We start from the raw sequence: 26,552 nt of genomic DNA on the forward strand, positions 1-26,552 counted from the left end.
AAAATTGGAGTTTCCATTTGAAGGCCGTCATCAACAACATCAACATATCGAACCATCAAAAGGGTCATCTCTGGCCAGATCGTGGATGCGCTTGTTATATAAAATGTTTCGCCAACAATAATCTCTTCTAAAATCAAATTGAGCATCTGGAGAAGCCTTATGATCAAGTTGTAGCCGCCTATGTTGATTGGCCATCCATTTCTCTGTGCAACCGACAAGGACACCGAATTTCATTGCCTTGAGCATTCTTGCGTTCAAAACAAAGAACTTGGCAAAGTTCACGTCTGGTCTCATTCCTAGATAATTGTTCAGTATTATATATATCTGAGATGGTGATCAAGGCATTCAATAGGTTCCAGTGGGTTGTAACGTCTTGTGTTTTTCATAGTCTTCTGCAAAAATGACTACAAACTTGAAGGAACAAAGTAAGTACCACCTATGTGGCATACATAAATATTGTAATCAAGGATTTAAATCTCCGGCTATAGCTGCCGCTATAGCCGGAGATAGCTGTTAGGAGAAGCAACCGCTAAGATATGTCTAATTTACAGCTACACGTTCTAAGGCGCTATTAGCTGCCTTTAGCTGGAGATAGCCGCTAAATGGGCTCTCAAATAGCTGCAGCTAACTCGTTGGTGGGCTGAAATCCTGAAATTGGCGAACGGCCCATATCACCTAACGAAACCCTAACTCTCTCCATCTTCCACTCAGTCACTCTCCGTCCTCTCCTGTCGACGGCGGCTTGCAGGCTTGCAGCGGCTGCTCAAGGAGGCAGCAGCAGCCGCGACGGCGGTTGATCCCGAAGGCGGTGGCTATGACCTGCAGTGGTGGCGGCTGCTCCCGAAGGTGGTGGCTGCGACCTGCTGCGGCAACGGTGGCGGCGGCGGCGGCGACTCCCAAAGACAATGGATCCACCAATCCCGGCCCCAAGCGACGACTGTGACAGGCGGCGGCGGCAGCTGTTGGTGTTGCAAGCGGCGGGCGGCGGTGCTTGTTCTGTCAGTATTCTTTTTCTTGTGCTCGAGCCAACCTTGTGTTGTTTCTTGGTTCAGAGATGGGTTGGTGGCTTGGTTGCTCACGAATTGTTTCTTCTTGGTTTGTTGGTGGCTTGGCTGTTCATGAATTGTTTCTTCTTGGTTTGTTGGTGGCTTGGCTGCTCATGAATTATTTCTTCTTGGTTTGGTTGGTTGCAGTGGCCTCAGGGTGAGGAGTATGGAGGTTCTTGAATTGTTTTTTTTTTGTTCAAGTTCAAGAATTCATGGGGGAGGAATTCATTGGCATGTTCCTCCTGTAATTTAGCAAGATGATTCAGGAAGTGGTGAGGATTTGATCCTACTGATTATCAAGCAATTCCTCTCTCCCTAGTCTTCTCTGCTTTCCCCAAGTTAAATAGCTTTCTCTTCCATATAACTGATTATCAAGTTATTTATGTCTAATTTTTGCAAAAACCGCTAAATAGCTTAGTTGCAGCTATAGCCAGCTATAGCTGATCATAGATGATGGAGAACCTAGCAGCTAAATGTCTTAGCCGGAGATTTAAATCCTTGATTGTAATTAAATGCATATGGTTCAAGCAGGAAAAATGCTTATTCGGCAGTAAAGCCCTACTAATCTTGATAACAAAAAAGAAAGTTATTTTTAAGTATTAGGTTTTTACCAGTATTTTAAAACAGATGTACAAGTTAATGTATTTTAAAATGGATTTTATCACATATAACTGCCAATTATTATATCCATATTTCAATATGATGCATTTAGAAAAATAACCAATCAAAGGGAAAAAAAGAACTTGTTAAATTTGATTAATTTTTTCATGTATTCTTCCCATAGTTGATTCCTTTAAATCAAAAAACAAGGAAGAATTTTCACCATGATGTACAGCTTCTCCAAGCATGGAAAACATTTAAGGAAGCCAAATTGTGTCCAGATTTGGTCCAGCAGACTCAAGAACCAAAACCTTCACTGTGCGCAGCGAGGCTGTCGAACTGACGACCATCGTTTCCTGAAGAAAACCAAGACGTACAGCATGTCAAGATGTCCATGTCCAAATTCACAACATATACTGATATATACGTGTGTCAAATCAAATCGAAGGCTCATGAACTCAGGGAGGTTTCAGCTGCTATGCTACGTACCTGAATAATTACAGTTCCAAGATCAAGTTTGGTGATTTTGTCGGACAGGTAGCCCAATACCTTCAGTTGAGGCGCCCTGACCACCCTGACATTCTTTGGGCCACTGTGCGGATCGAGCAACATCAATCTCTCGAGGCATGGTGCATCCTCGATCACGAGCTCCGTCTCGGCGGAGACGGCGAAGCCGACGCTCCGGAGCGTCGGCGAGTTGATCCGGACGGCGCCGAAGCCGCTGCTGGCCTCGAGACCCAGGGTCTCGAGCACGGCGCAGCCGGCGAGCACGCGGTGGAGGGCGTCCTCCGAGATGGCGACGCCGTAGAGGGTGAGCCGCGTCAGCCGCGGGAAACATGGCGCGGCGGCGGGGGCGACGGCGGGGAAGTCACAGCCGCCGATGTAGGCCGTGCGGAGCGTCGGCGCGAAGCGGAGCGCGGACGGCGGCAGCGGGCGCGGCGGCCTGGGGTCCGGGTTGACGCCGATGCCGTAGTAGCGGCCGTCGCTGGCGTAGGCGAAGTCGAGGTGCTCGAGGTTGTTGAGCGCGGCGGAGCAGAACCAGCGGTCGAACCTGGCGTAGATGCCGCGGAGGCCGACGCTGCGGAGGGAGAGGCGGCGGGCCGGGCCGCGGTGCGCCTCGAGGATCCTGGAGACGATGGAGATGCGCTTGCGCTCCTGCCCGGAGAGGCCGCCGTCGGCGTCGAGGTTGAGTGGCGCCGAGCACCAGAGGTGGCGCCACCGCGGGGAGAGCACGGTGGTCCGCGCGGCGTCCTTGGTGGGGAGGAGGGAGATGATGCTGCCGAGGATCTCGTCGGGGAGGACGCTGATCAGGTCGATGCCCCCCGCATCAGCATCGCCTCCCTCCGATCGTTCTTGGCAATCCGGTTCGTCGTGTCTCCGTTTCTTGGCGACTGGAGCGGTCACCTCTTCCATGGCCGGCGGTAGGCCGTGGGCGGCGTGAGAGGTGGCGGTTGTGTTGATGAGAAATTGAGAAGCGAGTCGGTTGTGGTTTTATTGGGCGAATTTTGTGGTAAAGGTAAACTGAAGCCGATCTAGACGGAAAAATGGCGCGCCAACTCAGAAACCTGCGTAAAACGCGAGAGAAAGGGCGGGACTTTTTTTTCTTTCTCGCTCAATTCAGGGCTTAAAACTAATCTGGAATATAGTGCTGAAAATGAACTATAAGTTTATAACTACGGAGAATAAAACAACAGTACCGCCAAATTTTAGGGATTTATCAGGAAAAGTGTAATTTTCACCCCCTCTCTTCTTCCATGTTCAAAACTTCATATTCCCATGCCAGGAGGGCAGCGCAGAAAACGTCGCACCGGTGAAGGACTATCTCTAAAGACACTGTTATCGCCGTAGCCACCACTCACTACTACGGAAATCATCTTTCGTGGTGGCCATTTTTGGTTTTTCCTAGCGGAAATTGCAGCCGTCACAAAGCAAAGGCCAGAGAAAATATCAATCTTCGCTAGTGGTTATCGGCCGCCAGCGATAATTGATTTTCGCTAGAGGTTGTATTATACCGGCCGCCAGCGATAACCGATTTTTGCTGGTGGCTATCTTATAACGGCCACCAGCGATAATCGATTTGAGACAAAAAAAAAACCATATGCAGCTGGCCTCCAGCTGCCAGCAAAAACCCCATGCTGCTACCTGCATTCCCAAATCCACATCCCCAAATCTCAAGTCCATAACAATTCAAATCCACATCAGATCCAACCTCAAGATAATACTACATCAATTTCTCACTTCATTATTAATAAACAAACATCAATACATGCTGTCGGTGATATGGGCCCGGGGGTATGCGAAGTATGGGGAAGTCTCCTTCCTGTCCAGCCACGCGGCCCTACAGCCTGGCTCTCCCCCCGCACCTCGGACGACGCAGAGGCAGCCAAGGGGCCTCGGGGTGCCACGTCAGACCCCTCGGGTTCTCGCGCTGCCTCGCCCCGAGGCCCTCGCCCGAACCGCCACGTGGTGGGGGGAGTGAGTGGGGCGGAGACCCAGGCTGAACCGCCATCAATGTGCAGCGCCCCAACCATCCCAATGCGGCGAGGGCGGACGTGCAGCGCTGCCCGATTGACCCATGTCAATCGGACGTGACCGAATTGTGACCGGCCTGTCGTCGGTCACGTCCGATTGGACGGGCGGCGGTGCCCCCACGTCCCGCCCTGTGCTCGGACGTGGTGGGGGCAGGTATGCTTCGTCCCATCAGAGCATCATATGGAGCCCCCTCCACGTGAGATGAACCGCCGAAAGTCTCCATTCATTTAAAGAGGAATGACAAGGGTGTCCGTCGTGTCAGGCGGGGGGCGGCGCTGGGCCCCACTCGACGATGGACGACAGCTTAGCTTCCGGGCGAAGGCATGAACAGTGGTCCGATCCAGGCGGAGTGGCCCCCCCTCCCGTGAAGGAGTACGTAGAGGCAGTGCATGTGGTATCCCCTTGAACTATAAATGGAGGACCTTACCCACCGAAAATAGGGATGACTCTTAGTTAGCCTAAACCCTAGGGGAAGAAGAGCGAGAGTGCTCCCTGGAGTTTAGGAACCTCTGTAACACTCAACCTTAAATCCCACGCACAGGAGTAGGGTATTACGCTCTATAGCGGCCCGAACCTGTATAATCCCGGCTCTCGCGCGCGGTCTGGGAAGACTCTAGGCGGATCCCCCGGCCGAACTCACAAAAGGGGATCTCTCGATCTCCCGCTAGAGTGGATCACTCCTCGACACATGCATATATGAAACATCAGTACAAACAAAATGGAGCAATACATGTCGTCACCAACCTACCATCGCCGCCGAGGTGGCCGTCGCCGCCCTATCCCTCCGGCTAGATCTGGGAGAGGGAGAGGGAGGGGAGGGGAGGAGGAGAAGGTGCTCTGGTCGCCCGTCGTCGTGGTCGCCGTTGTCGTCATCACCAGTCGCCATGGTCATCATCGTTGTCATGGCCCAGCCCGTCGTTGTCATTGTTGTCGTGGTGGTCGCCATGGTCATCGTTGCTAGAGGGGGCGCAGGGAAGGAGGAGGGGAGAGAGGTGGGAGAGGGGAGGAGGAGGAGGCCCTCCGCCCCCTCCTGCCGCCGCACATCCGCCGCCCGCGGCCTGGCCTGTCGTCATGGTCGCCGTGGTCGTCGTCGTCGTCGTGGCCCGGCGGTTGCGGATCCCGCGTCCCCACGGCCCAGCGGCGGCGGATCCGGCCTCCTGCGGCCCAGCGGCGGCGCCTCCCCGCCCGAGCCTTAGCACCGCCACCAACGCCCGAGAGCCACCGCCCGCCGCGCCAGAGCGCCGCCACCCGCTAGGTCCGCCTGCCATCGCCGCGGTGAGGTGGAAGGGGAGGGGAGAGAGGTGAGGAGGGTGGGGAGGGGAGAGAGGTGAGAATGGTGCCTGCAGCCACCAGCCAGCCAGAGAGAGAAATGTGAAAAGATGACAACAGATCCGCGGCCCTATCAGAGATAAGAAAGCAAGCTTGGGAGGCAGGGCAAAGAGGAGAAGGGTGATAAACTCATAACTAGGAGTTTGGCTGCGCTCATTTTATGGACTTGTAGCTAGTGACCGTGCAAAAACTATAGTTCGACTTGACTTCACTTCTGCCTCGTTATAAAACCGACAATGTGATCGTTTTCTTAGCGCTAGATCTAGCGATGATCCGGCATTAGTGATCAGTTTTTGGATTGGTGCTGTTTTAGTGTAACAAGAAAATGGCCGTTGTAGTATATTTTCTTTAACAAATTAAGTAATGACCAAGGTGTTTGGCAAATATATATGTTTGGCAAAGTAATGACTAAAAGCAGTAAAATAGTTACGTGAGCTACATAAATCATAACTGGACGTTTAGAACACTAATTCATCCAGCCATGTGTTCACCAAAAATATGTACTACATGTGTTTTAACACGGAGTGACATGGAAATTCACGTATAAGTCATGCTTGATTGCAATTCGTGTATAAACCTTGTAATTCCTTGAATTTAAGAAATATATCTATCCAGGTTTGCTTAAAAATTCTATCATTTCCCACATTCCATTGAACACTAATTTGAGCCAAATTGCAATGACGTAACAATTTCTTTAGTTTTTTATGCATAAAATTAGTGTTCCAATTCTTTTATGTTGCTTAAAATGGAAAACGAAATATATACTAAAAAAGTTCCACAGCAACGCAGTTAAATGCATTGAATGTACACGTAATTCTGTGCTGTTTTACAAATCACCATCTGTCAATTTTCAACAAATCACCATTTCACACAGGAGGGTAAAATAATACTAGCCGTTAAATGAAGATATTAGTCCGCTGTAGATACATGAGACAGAATTGCTGCCGCCAGCCGCCAGCCGTGCCAGCCAGTGCAGCCACAATGCCAGCCAGTGAAGAACTGTTACTCCAAAATTTGAAGGTATATAGGCTCCTCTTTCATTCTCTAGCTCATTCCTCCCCGAATCAAAAAGCTTGAGAAGAAATCTCCGATCCACCTCCCCTATCCTAGCAACGGCACGGCCTCTGCCATCCTCCATGGAGCTCCATCTCCCCTAAGTAGCAACAGCGGCGCAGTCTACCACCTTCCATCCCTCCATCACCATCCCAGGTTCGTGCTCCTCTAACCACAATCCCTATTGTTGATTCCAAGATCCATTTGGTTCATGCAGATCTGACATCTTCCTCCCCCAATAAACCTCAGGTTTTTCTGCGATCCAAGATGGCACCTGAGTCCTCCCAGCCGGCCAAGAAACGCCGCACCTACAGGTGCAGGCGCTGCGGGTTCCCCAAGAAGGGCCATGTCTGTGCCGCGGCTGCTGCTGCTCCTGGTGATCTGCCGCTGCTTCCCTCGCCAGAGGAGGAGGAGAAGGTCGACGGGATCAGCGCTCTCCCCGACGACGTCGTCCACACCATCATCTCCCTTCTCCCGACCATGGGTGGTGCCAAGACGCAGGTCCTCTCCTCCCGTTGGCTCCCGCTCTGGCGCTCCGCCCCTCTGAACCTCGACGACGCCGAGATTCCCGACCTCTGGGAGGACTTCCTCCTCAACGTCATCACGGAGATCATCACCGACCACCGGGGCCCGACCTGGCGCCTCTCCATCACCAAGCTCGCCCGCGTCAACGAGTTCCGCGGCGACCTCGTCGCCACCCTGGACGACCTGCTGCGATCCGGGACGCTGGACGGCCTCGAGGAGCTCCGGTTCCACTACCGTCCCAACATGACGGCGCCGGATCCGCTGCCGCCCACCGCGACGAGGTTCTCGTGCCTCCGCGTCGCGAGCTTCGGCTTCTGCAGCTTCCCCGGCGCCGGCGTGCTCGGGGGCGTCGCGTTCCCGAACCTGCAGGAGCTGACGCTGCTAGCAATCACCAACTCGGAGGACACCCTCCACGCCATGATCTCGGCATGCCCCGTGCTGAGAAGCTTGCTGCTGCGCGACAACGATGCGTTCCGCCGTGTCCGCATAAGTTCCCCAACCCTGGTGAGCCTCGGCTTGTGCTCGCGCACCTCGGATATGGAAGAACTCATCATCGACAACACACCGAGCCTGGAAAGGCTGCTTATGTTCAGATCATCCGATAAGTTGCCTAGGGTTGTCAGTGTGTTTTCTGCACCCAAACTTGAGGTGCTTGGCTGCCTATCGGATGGCATCTCTGATGAACACTATGGGGTTGTAGTTTGGCCGGTTAGTACATGCAGCCATCGATCGATTATGCATCTTTTTATTTTGTATGTGGCCTAACTGAGACATTAATCACCTTTATTTTTGTACTTCATGCATGATTGTTTCAGCAACAACTCAGGGTCAATTCGATGGCAATGCTGCGCACAGTAAAGATCCTGGCATTTAGGATTGAGGAGAATAGCCTGGATGCAACCGTTCATATCCTCAGATGTTTCCCGTGCGTGCAGAAGCTTCATATCACGGTGAAGTGACTTCTGGTTTAGTTGTAAATGATTATGTTAATTGTTCCTGTTTGAACTTCATGCATGTTATTTATTTTTGAACTTCATGCTATGTTTTTCAGCTGGCAGAAGGTCTTTTTGTTCCAGATATCCATAATGGTCTTGTAGATGATGCTGCTGCTATTGAATGTCTCGACCTCCATCTCAAGGAAATAGTGGTGAGAAACTACAGAGGCCAGAAATCACATGCTGCTTTTGCAAAATTCTTTGTTCTAAATGCCAGCGTGCTCAAGGTGATGACATTTCGAGCCTGTGTGAGATTGAGCAAAAAGTGGCTGTCAAATCAGCGCAGGCTACTTCGCTTGAGGGAAAAAGCTTCTCCAAATGCTCGATTTGAATTTTCATGTGACGGCTATTTTATGGATTATTATTACAACCATTCACAACGCAGTCATCAGCTGTCAGTAGGTGATCCCTTCGACGACTAATCCTGTTATTGCTCTTTGCGATGTTAATTGAGGGGGATATATGTACCTTTTGCCCATTTTTGTGCTTGTCCAAGCAAGACGTGCTGTCTTAATTAATATTTCTCTATCTTTGCATATGTTGAGATTATAGGCATATAATGATATAATTTATTCCATAAATAAATCATGACATTACAGATGAAAACTAGCATGAACGCATCATTAGATCTACACATGTAAACTACGCAGAATAACATGAACAGATCAAATATGCGCAACATATTGAACACGTACCGAGGTGACGAAAAGACCGGCTGCTTGGTCGAAACTTTTCGCAGGTGTCTACGAAGGCACGAAACACGCGAGCGAAGAGGAAGGCGAGCCGTCGCGAACGAACAGGGAGCAGTCGCGCGAAGCGCTTCCCAAAAACCTTATTGCCGCCTTCTCCCGGTGCAGGACGTCAAAGGCAGAGGTTCCGGAGACCTGCTCTCCCGATCGCTGGTGCACGCCGGCGAGCGGGATGGAGTAGTCTACGAGCGACGGCGCAGTACAGAGTAGGAGACAAACCCTAGATTGATTTTCGCATATATTGCGTGAAGACGGCGGGTCGGTTTATATAGAGAAGGGTCGCTTGATCAGGGCGCCCGCACGATCTCTACTGCGCGTAACCGAACCGGATAAGTCGCGCGTAACTTATCCGGACTCCACGCCGTTTGCACGCACCGGATTTTTCCGAAGAGGCTGCATCTGCGCAAGGGTGAGGAGCCAATTTTTCGGACCATTCGACGCGTACGTCGTGCACGCGCGCCGCCTGCCCTGCCCTGCCAGGCCAGGCCAGGCCAGGCCAGGCGAGGCGAGGCGAGCGAGCGCGCGCGTGTGTTTCCCCTCTTCTCTCCACCACACATGCTTCAAGTGGCTAGGAGGGCATCCTCCCTTTTAAGGAGGTCCCCCTCTCCTAGAATAAGCAAGGTGGTACTAAACTCCACATGCATGCCATCCCATGAGGTGGGCTTTTGTGATTTTCCAAAGAATTAATCTTCGAGTGGGCTAAAGCCCATTCATTAATTCCAACAATCCCCCACCAAATCTCAAAATCCCACTGAAATTTGCCTTTTCCAATGTACTGTTTATATACCAGCGGTTCGATGGAGACCAATTAAGGTTGAACATCCACCTAGAACTCCAAGCTACACTTACTCACAACTTGAACAATGGACTACGCCTTGAATTGCAAGTCTTGTGCAAGCAAGTTTCACTCAAAGTCTTATCTGGTACTAGACCGTCTGTAGACTACCCCTCGGGTGGAGCGTATAAGTCATACTCCTAGGTCTTTAGTAAGCTTCCTAGAAGATTCACCCAAAATCTTCATAGACTGCGACCAACAGTCAAGCTCACAAAGGTGAGTTCCTTCAAGAATGCTCTGCAGGACAACATCTTTGCTAATTAAAGCCAACAGAACTCATTAAGGCATAGCCAACCTGCCTTGCAGCTCACGAGAGTATATGCATCTTCACTTGGATAGGGTATATATATTGGTACTCTCCTCTAGTTTATTAATGGTTTGTTCTTCCCAGGATCTAATTCACGGGATCTCCGATCACATAGACTGGGTTACCACCATAGTATAACTCACATGGGTCTCAAACCCATCTCCTTCGATGCATTGTCTATCACATTTCGTGATAGTCCCTTCGTGAAGGGATCTGCCAGGTTTCTCGCTGTTTGGATGTAATCCAACGTTATAACTCCGGAGTTTCTTAATTTCCTGACAGACTTCAATCGTCTTTTCACATGTCTAGACGATTTCATATTATCCTTAGAACTATTCACTTTGACAATTACCGTTTGATTGTCACAGTTCATAAGGATAGCCGGCACCGGTTTTTTCAACAACAGGCAGATCCATTAATAGATCACGCAGCCATTCTGCCTCAACAGTAGCAGTATCCAGTGCCGTTAGTTCTGCTTCCATGGTTGACCTCGTCAAAATTGTCTGTTTGCAAGACCTCCATGAAACAGCACCACCACCCAGTGTGAAAACATATCCACTAGTGGCTTTGATCTCATCCACATCAGAGATCCAGTTAGAATCACTATAACCCTCCAGTACCGCAGGATACCCAGTATAGTGAAGTCCCAATTCCACAGTACCTTTCAGATAGCGCATTACTCGCTCAAGCGCACGCCAGTGATCATCTCCCGGATTAGAAGTAAATCGGCTCAACTTGCTCACAGCAAAGGAGATATCAGGCCTAGTTGCACTAGCCAGGTACATCAACGAGCCAATGATTTGGGAGTATTCCAGTTGATTCCTAGCAATTCTCTTGTTCTTGCGAAGCAACAAGCTAGGATCATAAGGTGTTGGAGAAGGCTTACTATCAATGTAGCCAAAGCGATTCAAGATCTTCTCCACATAATGGGACTGCAAGAGAGTAATCCCATTCTCACCTCTAATTAGCTTAATGTTTAAGATAACATCAGCTACTCCCAAATCTTTCATATCAAAATTTTGAGACAAGAATGATTTAACCTCATTTATCACCTCAAGGTTTGTCCCAAATATCAGTATGTCGTCAACATACAAGCACAAAATAACTCCCTCACCCCCACCATGGCGATAGTACACACATTTATCTGCCTCATTGACTGCAAAGCCTGCAGATGTCAATGTTTTGTCAAATTTCTCATGCCATTGCTTAGGAGCTTGTTTCAGACCATACAAAGACTTCAACAATTTGCACACTTTGCCTTCTTGACCTTCAACTACAAACCCATCAGGTTGATCCATATAGATCTCCTCATCCAGCTCTCCATTAAGAAAAGCTGTCTTAACGTCCATTTGATGAACGAGAAGACCATGTGAGGCTGCTAGGGAAAGTAGCACACGAATTGTGGTCAATCTAGCAACAGGTGAGTAAGTGTCAAAGAAATCTTCGCCTTCTTTCTGAGTATAGCCCTTAGCAACAAGCCGAGCCTTGTACTTTTCAATAGTACCGTCAGGCCTAAGCTTCTTCTTGAACACCCACTTGCACCCCACAGGTTTACACCCATAGGGTCGCTCTGTCACCTCCCAAGTCCCGTTAGCGATAATGGAATCCATTTCACTACGGACAGCCTCCTTCCAGTAGTCTGCATCAGGAGATGCATATGCTTCTGAAATTGACTTAGGAGTGTCATCCACGAGGTACACAGTGAAATCATCACCAAAAGACTTAGCCGTCCTTTGTCTCTTACTCCTTCGAGGAGCTTCACTGACATCCTCCTCAGAGACAAGTTCATGTGTATGTTCAGTTTGTTCTGGTGGTGTGATTGAACTGGGAATTATTTCAGAGGGTTGGTTCGAACCACTATGTGTATCCTTCATTGGAAAAAAGCTCTCAAAGAAGGTAGCATCACGAGACTCCATAATTGTACCAACATGCATGTCCGGTACCTCGGATTTAACTATTAAAAATCTATAGGCAATGCTATGATGAGCATATCCCAGAAAAACACAGTCCACAGTCTTAGGTCCAAGTTTGCGCTTCTTCGTTATTGGTACATTGACTTTCGCCAAGCACCCCCATGTGCGCAAATAAGAAAGTGATGGTTTTCTACCAATCCATATCTCATATGGTGTTTTGTCCTTATTTCTGTTAGGAACTCTGTTTAACACATGATTTGAGGTCAACAATGCCTCCCCCCACCATGCCTTAGGCAGTCCCGCGGTGTCCAACATGGCATTCACCAAGTCTGTCAGTGTGCGGTTCTTCCTTTTAGCAATCCCATTAGACTCGGGAGAATAGGGAGGCGTCCTCTCATGTATGATGCCATGTTCCTCACAGAATAAGTCAAACTCGTTCGAGAAAAACTCTCCACCACGATCAGACCTAAGCCTTTTTATCTTTCTGTCAAGTTGATTTTCAACTTCTGCCTTATAAATTTTAAAATAGTCTAGAGCCTCGTCTTTCGTTTTCAACAAGTACACATAGCAAAATCTAGTAGCATCATCAATCAATGTCATGAAATATCGTTTTCCACCCTTCGTCAACACCCCATTCATTTCACAAAGATCTGAATGTAGGAGTTCTAGTGGTGCCAAGTTTCTCTCCTCGGCAGCCTTGTGAGGCTTGCGAGGTTGCTTCGATTGCACACAACTATGGCACTTAGAACCTTTGACAATGGAAAACTTAGGAATTAAACACATGCTGGAAAGCCGAGACATCAAGCCAAAATTAATATGACATAAACGTGAATGCCAAACATTAGCCTCATCATCCACACTGCCACAAATATGGTTCACAGACTTATTGCAGAAATCAGAAAGGGAAAAGCGGAACAGGCCTCCGCACTCATAACCTTTACCAATAAAATATCCATGTTTAGACACGACTACTTTATTAGACTCAAAAACCAACTTAAATCCGTCTCTAGTCAGACGGGAGCCACTAACAAGATTCCTGTCGATAGAAGGGACATGCTGCACGTTCTTCAGCTGCACGATCTTTCCCAAAGTAAACTTCAGATCTACCGTGCCAACACCATGAACAGAAGCATGTGACCCATTCCCCATTAGGACGGTGGAACCCCGTGCGACCTGATAAGAAGAAAACAATGAGATGTCAGCACAAACATGTACATTGGCCCCAGTATCAACCCACCAATTAGTAGATTGATTAACTGAAAAAACAGTAGGTAAATTACCATACCCGCTTCCATCTCCAGTGTTGCCAATGGTCACATTAGCAGACTTAGAAGTCTGCCCTGCAGGTGCCTTCATCCCCTTGCGTTGTGGACACTTCCTAGCCAGATGACCAACTTGGCCACACACAAAGCAAGTCCTCTCATCCTGATTAGGATTGTTGTTGTTCTTCTTCTGCTTCTTGAAGTTGGTGGTCTGCTGAGCTTTGTATTTCCCCTTGCTCTTGTTCTGGGCCTTGTGCACAACATTGGCACTGGACTGCCCACCATCGCCCTTAGACGCGGCATCTTTTTCCCGAGCTTTCTCCTCAACATCAAGAGACGCAATCAACCCCTCAACGGAGTATTCCTGTCTCTTGTGTTTGAGTGCAGTACCGAAACTCCTCCAAGATGGAGGAAGTTTTGCAATAATGCACCCGGCCACAAATTTGTCGGGTAAGACACACTTAAGGAGTTCGAGTTCCTTAGCCATGGTTTGTATCTCATGAGCCTGTTCGACTACAGAACGGTTGTCAGCCATTTTGTAGTCATGAAACTGCTCCATGATATACAGATCATTGCTAGCATCAGTAGCACCGAATTTAGTATTCAGTGCATCCCACAACTCCTTAGCGTCGGTCATATGCATATACACCTCGACCAGACGATCGCCAAGAACGCTAAGAATGCATCCCACAAAGAGAGTAGTGGCTTCCTCGAATTGCTTCTGCTGTTCAGCAGTAAGAACTCCTTCAGGTTTGCCAGTACTCACCCAGAAGCATTTCATAGCTGTCAGCCATAGAGTGACCCTGATCTGCCATCTCTTAAAATGCACACCGGTGAATTTATCCGGCCTCAGTGCATCGGCAAAACCAGCCATAGTAAAATCACAGTGCCTATAATAAGGATTTTGGATTGTTGAGATTATAGGCATATAATGATTTAATTTATTCCATAAATAAATCATGACATTACAGATGAAAACTAGCATGAACGCATCATTAGATCTACACATGTAAACTACGCAGAATAACATGAACAGATCAAATATGCGCAACATATTGAACACGTACCGAGGTGACGAAAAGACCGGCTGCTTGGTCGAAACTTTTCGCAGGTGTCTACGAAGGCACGAAACACGCGAGCGAAGAGGAAGGCGAGCCGTCGCGAACGAACAGGGAGCAGTCGCGCGAAGCGCTTCCCAAAAACCTTATTGCCGCCTTCTTCCGGTGCAGGACGTCAAAGGCAGAGGTTCCGGAGACCTGCTCTCCCGATCGCTGGTGCACGCCGGCGAGCGGGATGGAGTAGTCTACGAGCGACGGCGCAGTACAGAGTAGGAGGCAAACCCTAGATTGATTTTTGCATATATTGCGTGAAGACGGCGGGTCGGTTTATATAGAGAAGGGTCGCTTGATCAGGGCGCCCGCACGATCTCTACTGCGCGTAACCGAACCGGATAAGTCGCGCGTAACTTATCCGGACTCCACGCCGTTTGCACGCACCGGATTTTTCCGAAGAGGCTGCATCTGCGCAAGGGTGAGGAGCCAATTTTTCGGACCATTCGACGCGTACGTCGTGCACGCGCGCCGCCTGCCCTGCCAGGCCAGGCCAGGCGAGGCGAGGCGAGCGAGCGCGCGCGTGTGTTTCCCCTCTTCTCTCCACCACACATGCTTCAAGTGGCTAGGAGGGCATCCTCCCTTTTAAGGAGGTCCCCCTCTCCTAGAATAAGCAAGGTGGTACTAAACTCCACATGCATGCCATCCCATGAGGTGGGCTTTTATGATTTTCCAAAGAATTAATCTTCGAGTGGGCTAAAGCCCATTCATTAATTCCAACAGCATACTGGAGTATGCATTCTGAATTTTGGTGGTGTGTCGTGATATAGCATATTGCATGCCATCAAAGGATGGGTTCATAAGTTGTAGCAAGCATACATTTGTTCTGCCAAACTAAAGAAGTTATGTTGATATAAGTTTTCTATGCTAGCTTCCGATTTACAGAATGAATGTATAATTAAGTCCGATGCTTTCTAATTTGATGGGATTATAACTGCAATGTGAACTAATTGATCGTGTAAAATCTAATTATTAACTTTGTTGCTTGTGACCGTTTATTTTTTGTATAATGTAGTTTTACTGATGATGATTATTATTACTATACATATATATTTGCCTCACATACATTAAAATGATTTAAAATTTTAAAACAGTAAAGAATTCATTAGTTTGTGTTGCTGCTGCGACATTGAAGTGTTGTAAATAGAGATTGATCCTTCAGTCACTGTAAAATTAATGGCAAAACTTGTGAACCTTAGTGCCACTTTTCTTTTATTAATATGCGTGTGCTAGAAGATTTTACTAATGAGTTAATCATGAGATATAATAAAAGTAATTTTGTTTTAGTGAAAAATTGTATTGCCGAAAATCATTTTGTTAATTGAGATACATATGCTCATGATAATCTGTATGTATTCCAATACACACACGCGCACACACAACACACAACATCACACACACGCGCGCGCACGCGCGCGCGCGCACACACACACACACATTTTTTCCAAAAAAAAAAAAAACGTATTCTAGCTCAAAAATTTGAAGAACGGTTACTCCAAAATTTGAAAGTATAGGCTTATGTTTCATTCTAGCTCATTCCTCCCCGAATCGAAAAGCTTGAGAAAAAAAGCTCCGATCCATCTCCCCTAGCAACGGCACGACCTGCCATCCCATCCTCCATGGAGCTCCATCTCCCCTAACTAGCAACGGCGGCGCAGTCTACCACCTTCCATTCCTCCTCCATCTCTGTCCTCCCAGGTTCATGCTCCTCCAACCACAAAAATCTATCATTGATTCCAAGATCCATTTGGTTCATCTAGATCTCATCTTCCTCCCCCAATAAACCACAGGTTAATTTTTCTGCGACCCAAGATGGCCCCTGAGTCTTCCCAGCCGGCCAAGAAACGCCGCACCTACAGGTGCAGGCGCTGCGGGTTCCCCAAGAAAGGCCATGTCTGTGTCGCCGCCGCTGCTGCTGGTGGTGTTCTGCCGCTGCTTCCCTTGCCAGAGGAGGAGGAGAAGATCGACGGAATCAGCGCTCTACCCGACGATGTCCTCCACACAATCATCTCCCTTCTCCCGACCATTGGTGGTGCCAAGACGCAAGTCATATCCTCAGATGTTTCCCGTGCTTGCAGAAGCTTCATATCACGGTGAAGTGACTTCTGGTTTAGTTTGTAAATGATTATGTTAATTGTTCCTGTTTGAACTTCATGCATGTTATTTATTTTTGAACTTCATGCTATGCTTTTCAGCTGGCAGAAGGTCTTTTTGTTCCAGATATCCATAATGGTCTTGTAGATGATGCTGCTGCTATTGAATGTCTCGATCTCCATCTCAAGGAAATAGTGGTGAGAAACTACAGAGGCCAGAAATCACATGCTGCTTTTGCAAAATTCTTTATTCTAAATGCCAGCGTGCTCAAGGTGATGACATTTCGAGTCGGTGTGAGATTGAGCAAAAAGTGGCTGTCGAATCAGCGCAGGCTACTTCGCTTGAGGGAAAAGCTTCTCCAAATGCTCGATTTGAATTTTCACGCGACGACTATTTTATGGATTATTATTACAACCATTCACAACGCAGTCATCAGCTGTCAGTAGGTGATCCCATCGACGACTGATCCTGTTATTGCTCTTTGCTATGTTAATTGAAGGGGTATATGTACCTTTTGCCCAGTTTCATGCTTGTCCAAGCAAGACGTGCTGTCTTAATTAATATTTCTCTATCTTTGCATACTGGAGTATGCATTCTGAATTTTGGTGGTGTGTCAAGAAATATAGCACATTGCATGCCATCAAAGGATGGGTTCATAAGTTGTAGCAAGCTAGCATATATACATTTGTTTCTGCCAAACTAAAGAAGTTATGTTGATGTAAGTTTTCTATGCTAGCTTCCGATTTACAGACTGAATGTATAATTAAGTCCAATGCTTCCTAATTTGTTGGGATTATAACTGCAATGAGAACTAATTGATCGTGTAAAATCTAATTATTAATTTTGTTGCTTGTGACTGTTTATTTTTTGTATTATGTTGTTTTACTGATGATGATTATTATTACTATACATATATATATTTGCCTCACATATATTAAAATGATTTTAAATTTTAAAACACTAAAGAATTCATTAGTTTGTGTTGCTGCTGCAATATTGAAGTGTCGTAAATAGAGATTGATCCTTCAGTCACTGTCAAAATTAATCAAAACTTGTGAACCTAGTGTTTTTTTCTTTTATAAATATGCGTGTGCTAGAAGATTGTACTAATGAGATGAATCATGAGATATAATAAAAGTAATTTTGTTTTAGTGAAAAATTGTATTGCCGAAAATCATTTTGTTAATTGAGATACATATGCTCGTGATAATCTGTATGTATTCCAATACACACACGCGCACACACAACACACAACATCTCACACACACACACACACACACACACATTTTTTCCAAAAAAAAATAAATCAGACTATTTTGATTGGAAATAGTGTATATGCATGATGACTTAGTTTCATATCGATATTGTAGCAATGGTGCAACAACAACGTATTACTCCAAGATATATAATCGTGGTGTTGTCTTGAATCACACATGGATCTATATCCAATTTTGTTATTAGTCCGACAACCTCTTCTTATACCACGACCTTCCGTTGTCCCATTTGTAATTCTCTCTGAGTTGAGTTCTAGAAGTCCTACTATCGTTTTCTATCCAATATTTCTTGGAGGAAAAGATCCAAATACCCCCCTCCCCCTAAACTTTGGATGGAAGTCCATATAGCATCCTAAACTTTAAAACCGGGCATCCAACCCCCTAAACTTTACAAAACCGTTCATATAACCCCCTAAGGTGGTTTTGCATATTTTAAAAGCTTAAACGAATAACTTTAAATATAACTAATATAACATATTTGCATATCATCAGTTGTAAGTCATCAATTTGTACTTATACCATGATACCGTACTATTGTTATGTTGCTGCTTGTTTTTAAGTGTGAGTTAACGAGTGGTAAAAAGAAAGATTTAAGTAGAGATTTTAATATATATGTCCGGTGTGTATGTCACATGATCAAAGTCATCCAATTTATATACAAATTAGATAAAAACCACTATACAAAACCACCATAGAGGGTAATATGATTTTTGCAAAGTTTAGGGGGTTGGATGTCCGATTTTAAAGTTTAGGGTGCTAGACGGACTTCTATCTAAAGTTTGTGTGTGTGTGGGGGGGGGGGGGGAGGGGGGGGAGGGGGGGGTATTTGGACTTTTTCCTTTCTTGGATGACGGTCCGAGTGTCTCAGTCCCATTCTTGTCCCATTTTCGTGCTTGTCCAAGCAAGACGTGTTGTCTTAATTAATATTTCTCTATCTTTGCATACTGGAGTAGGGAATTTTCGTGGCGCCAAGCAATAGCATGGATGCCATCAAAGGATTGGTTCATTTGTTCTGCCAAACTAAAGAAGTTATGTTGATGTAAGTTTTCTATGCTAGCTTCCGATTTACAAAATGCATGTATAATTAAGTCCGATGCTTGCTAATTTGATGGGATATATTAATAACTACAATGTGAACTAATTGATCATGTAAAATCTAATTATTAATTTGGTTGCTTGTTCCCGTTTATTTTTGTATTATGTAGTTTTACTGATGATGTTGACTGATGACAGCACAGATTATTCCAAATGGTGCAATATCTCAGAGAAACTTACATAAAAAATACTGTAAATCAGCGCTACTGGAATAATAGTACTGTCAGGATGGATTTCATAAAATCTATATGATCATGGTAAACTTAATTAAAATAACTTGGTGACTCCACGTGCTTTGCTGCAGGAATTACTAAATAATTTTTAATATATATATATATACATATATATTAACAATCGAGCTAAGAGTAAAAAAATATAATGAAACATCAGGGTTAATCAATACTTATCATAAAACAAACAAATGATACATGCGCTATATTTTTTTGAGGGGGTAATGTTAAATATTATAAAAATGATAGATACATTTGTTAAAATATTATGAAAATGATGTGAGGAGTGATGATTGGATATGCTTGCATGTTAATTTATAGAATTAAATAGATTGTGTAGATGATATTGCGTGCTTTCATGAGGTTAAATATATAATTATTGCTAGTGGGTAATGATGTGGTATGGTTGTATGTTGAGTTTTGGACTTAGAGTGTTATCACTTCATAGAAAGTATAGATTTAAATCACACAAAATTACCATGAAGAGTCATAGATTCATCCTGACATACAACTTCTCCAAGCAGGTAAAATATCTGAGGTGGACAACAGCAGCCAGGTTAGGACCAGTAGATTGAAGAATTTTCGTAGTGGGCACTGATGCTGCCACGTTACCAGGGGGCATTTCCTGGATGGCACAAATAAAACAAACATTAGCATCTGTGCTAAATGGAATCAGTGTTATATATAAATCACCTCCTAATACAATCACGTACTGACCTTCTCAAACAGCTAATAGTAGGCTAAAGTGAACTATATATAGCTGCTAAATTATCTATTGGGGCAAAAATAGCTAGATCCTAGCTACTTAAACAGCTATATCCAGAGATACCGGTAGCTATACCGGTCCCAATCTCAAGTCTGGAGATAAAGCTGTGCAGGAACCCAATATCTCCTGTATAGGTGATTACCCGGAAGCTCGGAGCGCCATCGTCCAACAAAGCTGACATTGGTCTTTCTAGGAGCGGCGCATCCTTAATAATTACCTCTTAGAACATGACCCCTTGATTTAGACCGTGTGTGGCACCTATGCATATATGCTCCTCAGTGATGCAGACTCGATGCGAAGATGATGCAACCCAATGGTGTAGTTGACTTGGAGGCTCTCAAGGGCCAGGCAGGCAGAGCATGAAGAGCATCCTCCGAGGAGGTGACAAAATGGAGGTTGAGCTTCCTTAGCTTCGGGAAATTAATGGAGTAGCTGGCTGATGATGTCATCATGTAAGCGGCAGCTTGAGAAGCTAACCACCTCCAAGCTAGGTAGAGGAGAAGTGAAGTGCATATATTACTAGCAAGTAGTTTATGTCATTTGCCTGATCAGTCATCGTGGTGTTGCCATGCATTAGTGAACTGAAAATCAAGGTGGGACAACCTGTTCATCTTAGGAAACTTTAGCCAGTCCTCGAGGTCATGTTGCAGTGTTAGAGGTGGTCAGAGATGAGGACCAAGTGATGAACAGGAACCCAATGAGCAGCAAGGATCCTTCCAGCGATGCCAATTTGATTGCACTCATCTACGGAGAGCGCGTTCATGTCCAGGTTGAGTGAGGTGGAGCCCCAGAGTAGGAGCCATTTGTATGTTTGCTACGTTTGTTGCACAATTAATACCTCTAGCAAGTGCTGCTACTTTCCTATGGAAATAAGAAGTGTATCTACGAAAATTCTGCAAGGCAGACACACATTTTATAAAATGCCTATTGGTTTCTGGAGACAATTCACTAAAAGACATTTATGAGCTATTTCTATGGCATCATGGTTTCTTATGTTTGTTGCACAACTGAATGCCTCTTGAAAGTGTCCCTACTTTCTTATGGACATAAAAATGACTCTACAAAAATGCCGCATGGCGTAGATACATTTTATGAACTACCTAATTGTTGGTGCAGACAATTCACAAAAAACAATTATGAGGTATTTTCCAAAATGCTTCGACAAAATTGTTAAGACAATAAAATAAGGGGCAATTGCTCATTTGACCCTGTTTCGAAGCCAAACTATCAATCTGACCCTACTTTTTCTAGTTTGCTTATTTGACCCTGTTTTCAAAATCGAAAACGAAGGCTGACCCTATTTCATTATAGTGAGTTAATAGTATGAACTAAGGAACAAATAGTCCATTTTACCCTTGCTTATTCGACACAAGTTTGGCCGACAGCGCCCCCTCCCTCCACGCACTGGCGCTGGCGTTGCCTCCTTGCTAGCGCCGCAATCTTCTCCCTCCTTGCACCGGCATCGCCTCCCTCGCCCTCCGCGCCGATGCCACACCTTACCTCCCCGTGGCTCGCGTAGGTGCTGGCGCCACCTCCCTCCCTCCACGCGTCGGTGCCGCCACCGGATTTGCCCGCCGCTGCCGAGCACTGTCGCCGAATCCGCCGACCGCAGCTCGAGCTCCACTGCCTAGACCAGTTGCCGCCACTCCTCGTCGTCGAGCCGCCGTTGACCTCCCCCGCCGGATCCACTCGTCACCACACAAGCTCCATCACCCGGGCCTGTCGTTGCTGACCCCTCCCTCCGTGCGGCCGTAGCCGTCGCCGCCGCTCCACCGTGCACCGCCATCGCCACCCTTCCACGCTGCTACTGCCACTCCTCATCCCTCCGCCCGCCAACACCATTCCTCCCTCCCTTCCTCCGCACGGCAACAGGCGGCGCCACTGCTCCTCCGCGCACTGACGCCACCGCCCCTCTGCATGCCATCGCTGCCACCACCACTCGCCTTGCGCCAACCATGAGAGATGGGATTAGGGTGAATGGATAGGGTTAGGAGTGAATGGATAGGTCATGAAGGGTATTTTGGTCCATTCAAATAATAATTTGTTTTTTTTTATTTTTTCTAAATGAAACTTAATGGTGTGATGAAAAGAAGGTCAGAAGGTAACTTCGTTTTTCAAAAGCAGGGTCAAATGAGTAAACTCTAAAAAGTAGGGTCAGATTAGTACTTAAGACTCTGAAATAGAGTCCAATGAGCAATTGTCCCTTAAAATAATGTCTCTACAGCACTTGAAAAATACCTCTACATGCAAGGCTATTTTTTTAGTGCGGATCCGGTAGAGTTGGCCTCCCATAGTTGGAAACACAAGGAGGAGATGTGGACTTCTCGTGATGGTGTCTCCAAAAGATAGCTTGACTCGGCATAACTTTTGAAGAGTGATGTGCTTAGCAAATATATATACCTTTTCACATAAGACGACATGGAATTGACGATTTGACGTGTAAATTTTGGTTAAAAATTTATGTGTATATCATGTAATTCCTCTTCCTGAAGAGATATGTACTAATAGGTTTGCTGGAAATTTCAATCATATCTCAGATACTATATACTTCTATATGTGTGTTGAACACATTAACTTGAGCAAAAATGTAATAACGTAACAATTTCTATAGTTTTTCACACATAAAAATATTTTTTTCAAATATCTTATGGTTTTAGTTGAAATGCAAAACGAAATGTACTAAAAATTCAATCAGAGCACACTTAAATGCATTGAATGTATTCTACATTTAACTCTATGTTGTTTTACAAATCACGATCCGTCAATTTGCATCTATACAATGTATCCCCGCAGCCTTTCACACAGGAAGATACAAGCGTTAAATGAAGATTATTTATGAAGATACAAGACATAATTGCTGCCAATAGCCGCCAGCCGCGCCAGCGAGTGAGGCATCTCTTCCCTAGCAATGTCATGGTCTGCCATCCTCCATGGAGCCTCATCTCCCTTAGCATACATTTGTTCCGCCAAACTAAAGAAGTTATGCTGATGCAAGTTTTCTATGCTAGCTTCCGAATTACAGAATGAATGTATAATTATAAGTCCGATGCTTGCTAGTTTGATGGGATTATAACTGTAATGTGCACTAATTGATCATGTAAAATCTAATTAATTATTAATGTTGTTGCTTGTGACTGTTTATTGAAGTGTTGCAAATAGAGATTGATCCTTCAGTCACTGTAAAATTAATGGCAAAACTTGTGAACCTAGTGTTTTTTTTCTTTTATAAATATGCGTGTGCTAGAAGATTTTACTAATGAGATGAATCATGAGATATAATAATAGTAATTTTGTTTTAGTGAAAAATTGTATTGCCGAAAATCATTTTGTTAATTGAGATATATACGCTTGTGAATAATCTGTATGTATTCCAATACACACACGTGCACACACAACACACAACATCACACATACGCGCGTGCGCGCACACACACATTTTTTTCCAAAAAAACAATCAGACTATTTTGATTGGCAATAGTCTATGTGCTATGCATGATGACTTAGCTTCATATCGATATTGTAGCAATGGGGCAACAACAACGTATTACTCCAAGATATATAATCGTGGTGTCGTCTTGAATCACACATGATCTATATCCAATTTTGTTATTAGTCCGACAACCTCTTCTTGTACCACGACCTTCCGTTGTCCCATTTGTAATTCTCTCTGAGTTGAGTTTTAGAAGTCCTACTATCATTTTCTATCCAATATTTCGTGGAGGAAAAGGTCCAACCCACCCTAAACTTTGGATGGAAGTCCATATAGCATCCTGAACTTTAAAACCGGACATCCAATCCCCTAAACTTTGCAAAACCGTTCATATTACTCCCTAAGGTGGTTTTGCATATTTTAAAAGTTTAAACAAATAACTTTAAATAACTAATATAACATATTTGCATATCATCGGTTGTAAGTCATGTATTTGTACTTATACCTTGATACTGTACTATTATTATGTTGCTACTCGTTTGCAAGTGAGAGTTAACAAGTGGTAAAAAAAATATTTAAGAGATTTCAATATATATATATATATATATATATATATATATATATATGTGTGTGTGTGTGTGTGTGTGTGTGTCTGTGTGTGTGTCTGTGTGTGTGTGTGTGTCCGATGTGTATGTCACCTGATCAAACTCATCAAATTTATATACGAATTAGATAAAAACCACTATACAAAACCACCATAGAGGGTATTATGATTTTTGCAAAGTTTAGGAGGTTGGATGTCCGGTTTTAAAGTTCAGGGTGCTAGATTGACTTCCATCTAAAGTTTAGGGGGGTATTTGGACTTTTTCCTTTCTTGGATGACGGTCTGAGTGTCCTCACAAATTTTGACAATTTGACCCTTTGCAAAAACTATTTTTACAAATGAACCGCTGTCAAAACTTATTTCAAATCTGACCCTTTTGCTCAACGCCAAATCGTGTGGCGCTGAATTTAGACACCTACGCGCCAAATAGCATGGTGTTGAATGTACGTTGACATGCTGACTTAGTCTCCCATCCGCCGTGGCACGGCATTCAGCGCCAGCTGATGTGGCGCTGAGGTGTCTAAGTTCAGCGCCATATGATTTGGCGTTAAGCAAAAGGATCAGATTTGAAATAAGTTTTGGCAGCGGTTCATTTGTAAAAATAGTTTTTGCAAAGGGTTAAATTGTCAAAATTTTTGGAGTGTCCTAGTCCCATTCTTGTCCCATTTTCGTGCTTGTCCAAGCAAGAAGTGTTGTCTTAATTAATAATTCCCTATCTTTGCATACTGGAGTATGGAGTTTTCGTGGCGCCAAGCAATAGCATGGATGCCATCAAAGGATTGGTTCATAAGTTGTAGCAAAGCATACATTTGTTCTCTGCCAAACTAAAGAAGTTATATTGATGAATGCGTGTATAATTAAGTCCGATGCTTGCTAATTTGATGGGCTTATAACTACAATGTGAACTAACTGATCGCATATAATCTAATTATTAATTTTTTTGCTTGTGCCCGTTTATTTTTGTATTATGTAGTTTTACAGATGATGTTGACTAATGACAGCACAGATTATTCCAAATGGTGCAATATCTCAGAGAAACTTACATAAAAACAATTGTAAGTCAGCATTACTGGAACAATAGTACTGTCAGGATGGATTTCTTAAAATCTATATGATCGTGGTAACCTTAATTAAAATAACTTGGTGAGTCCCCGTGTTTTGCTGTAGGAATTACTAAGTAATTTTTAATATATTTTTTTCAACAACCGAGCTAAGTGTAAAAAATTATAATGAAGCTGTCGTAGGCTCTCCAGACCTTCCATAATAATTGAGAGATGAAATGAATAATTCAAGTCATCAAACAAGCATAATGAAATATCCGACGCCTCGAGAGAGGAATATTATAGACATTGCTGGGCCTTTAGCCTGCCAGTCAACTTCAACCTGAGATGTGCCTGTCAAACCACTCGAAGGCGGCGACCAGATGTGTTACACATTCAGGAGACTTGACAAAATGGCTAAAGATCTACAACATCTCAAATATTCCTAACTAATACTCATGTGAATCTAGTTCCCAGGAAGTGCACTAGATTCACACTTTTATCTTAAGCATGAATATACATAGCAAAATACATCTAAAACAAATAAAATTTAGATTACAACTACTTAATAGATACATAGGCCGACCGGCCAAATATAACTATATCAGAGAACAACGGAAGCTTGACTACCCAATCCTCAAGCACACCGACTAGGGGTTTACCCCATTAAATTCAAATCCTAGAAGAAGCAGTCGAAACCAGCATCACTCAACTTAAACTAAGCCTATTCCTGCAAAACATAAATTAGACAAAACATGGCAAGACTCAGTAAATTAATCAAATTAATGTACTGGTAAGAGCACTATCAAACCTACATACATGAAAGCTCTATGCCAAAGGAAGGCTATTTGTAGTGTCAATTTTCAGCATAAAGCAAATTTTAGTTCACAAACCATTTGCAACGTAATTTAAGCAAAACATTTTAGCAATATGTGAAGCATATTAATCATGGCATGATATCAACATAAATAGACCGACATCATTCCCTTACAACACAACGGGAAGTAAGGCAATCATATCACATATATCAATCTCATCATCATTCTCAAAACATTTAGTTTAAAAGCATTTAGAAATCACAAGATTATACCTATAGCACATCATCATGTCACTCATGGCCGTGAGCACGGCTAATCGATTAGTTTTTAGAACTCTGCAGAGTTTGCACAGCTTTACCCATATGATGTGAATCGCTCTAGTTTGTCCGGTACCCGTCGGCACCACCATACTCTACACATTGAGTATGGTCTAGAGGTCACAACGAGGCTTTTACATTAAGTCTTGTCTAAACTTGCATGAGCACGATACGTGTTCCTCCATCCTAGACCATACTCGATATATGACCTAGAACCGTTAAGTGGCGGGCCCACGCCTTAAACTTAACGCCATGGTGACGGAATAACGGGTACCCACCACGTGGCACAATATCGTTGTATTGGACACGTACACTTAGACGCTCATGCCGTGAGGCAGAACAGTACACTCGTCTCCTCACGGAAATCACACACGTAGGGAATTTATCATCCTACGATCACACACTTAGGAACAGTACACTCGTCCTAAGGTTCAACACACACATGGGTAGTTCCTCTAGGTAGCCCACAGTACACTCGTGGCCCCTACCTATACTACAACGGCCTCCCGAATGCAAGATTAGACAAGTGCTTAACTTAATAGGCCAAGATCCCCCCATAAAGACACATGTGGATGTACGGTAAACACAATGGGTGATATGATGTTCGGTCCTTAATCGACTCTGGCGAA

At 44.9% G+C, this 26,552-nt stretch overlaps 2 protein-coding genes and 1 long non-coding RNA gene across 3 annotated transcripts; 2 read left to right on the forward strand and 1 right to left on the reverse strand.

The window, feature by feature from the left end:
• Window positions 1–730: 730 nt before the first annotated feature.
• Window positions 731–2,143, forward strand: LOC136357151 (uncharacterized). The gene is made up of 2 exons (XR_010742288.1): window positions 731–1,318; window positions 1,928–2,143. It is a non-coding gene; the product is annotated as an uncharacterized lncRNA (long non-coding RNA).
• On the reverse strand, window positions 1,777–3,059 carry LOC4342937 (F-box/LRR-repeat protein At3g03360-like). The gene is made up of 2 exons (XM_026027181.2): window positions 2,136–3,059; window positions 1,777–2,002 (listed from the first exon to the last, which is right to left on the reverse strand). The coding sequence occupies exons 1-2, from the start codon at window positions 3,057–3,059 to the stop codon at window positions 1,904–1,906; spliced, it is 1,023 nt and encodes a 340-aa protein (XP_025882966.2). The 3' UTR covers window positions 1,777–1,903.
• Window positions 3,060–6,564: 3,505 nt separating this feature from the next.
• Window positions 6,565–8,616, forward strand: LOC136357188 (putative FBD-associated F-box protein At5g56440). The gene is made up of 4 exons (XM_066312149.1): window positions 6,565–6,716; window positions 6,810–7,793; window positions 7,901–8,035; window positions 8,137–8,616. Exons 2-4 carry the CDS (start codon window positions 6,828–6,830, stop codon window positions 8,500–8,502), a joined length of 1,467 nt encoding a protein of 488 aa, XP_066168246.1. The 5' UTR covers window positions 6,565–6,716; window positions 6,810–6,827; the 3' UTR covers window positions 8,503–8,616.
• The last annotated feature ends 17,936 nt before the right edge of the window (window positions 8,617–26,552 follow it).

This window comes from Oryza sativa, chromosome 7, assembly GCF_034140825.1.
Source record: "Oryza sativa Japonica Group chromosome 7, ASM3414082v1".
NCBI classification, from domain to species: domain Eukaryota; kingdom Viridiplantae; phylum Streptophyta; class Magnoliopsida; order Poales; family Poaceae; genus Oryza; species Oryza sativa.

Excerpts from the sequence above, each read along its gene's own strand:
- LOC4342937 (XM_026027181.2), bottom strand. The coding sequence starts at position 3,059 with ATGGAAGAGGTGACCGCTCCAGTCGCCAAGAAACGGAGACACGACGAA. Across the intron at positions 2,003-2,135 it reads TTGGAACTGTAATTATTCAG|GAAACGATGGTCGTCAGTTC; the intron begins GTACGTAGCATA and ends GGTTTTCTTCAG.
- LOC136357188 (XM_066312149.1), top strand. The coding sequence starts at position 6,828 with ATGGCACCTGAGTCCTCCCAGCCGGCCAAGAAACGCCGCACCTACAGG. Across the intron at positions 7,794-7,900 it reads ATGGGGTTGTAGTTTGGCCG|CAACAACTCAGGGTCAATTC; the intron begins GTTAGTACATGC and ends TGATTGTTTCAG. Across the intron at positions 8,036-8,136 it reads TGCAGAAGCTTCATATCACG|CTGGCAGAAGGTCTTTTTGT; the intron begins GTGAAGTGACTT and ends TATGTTTTTCAG.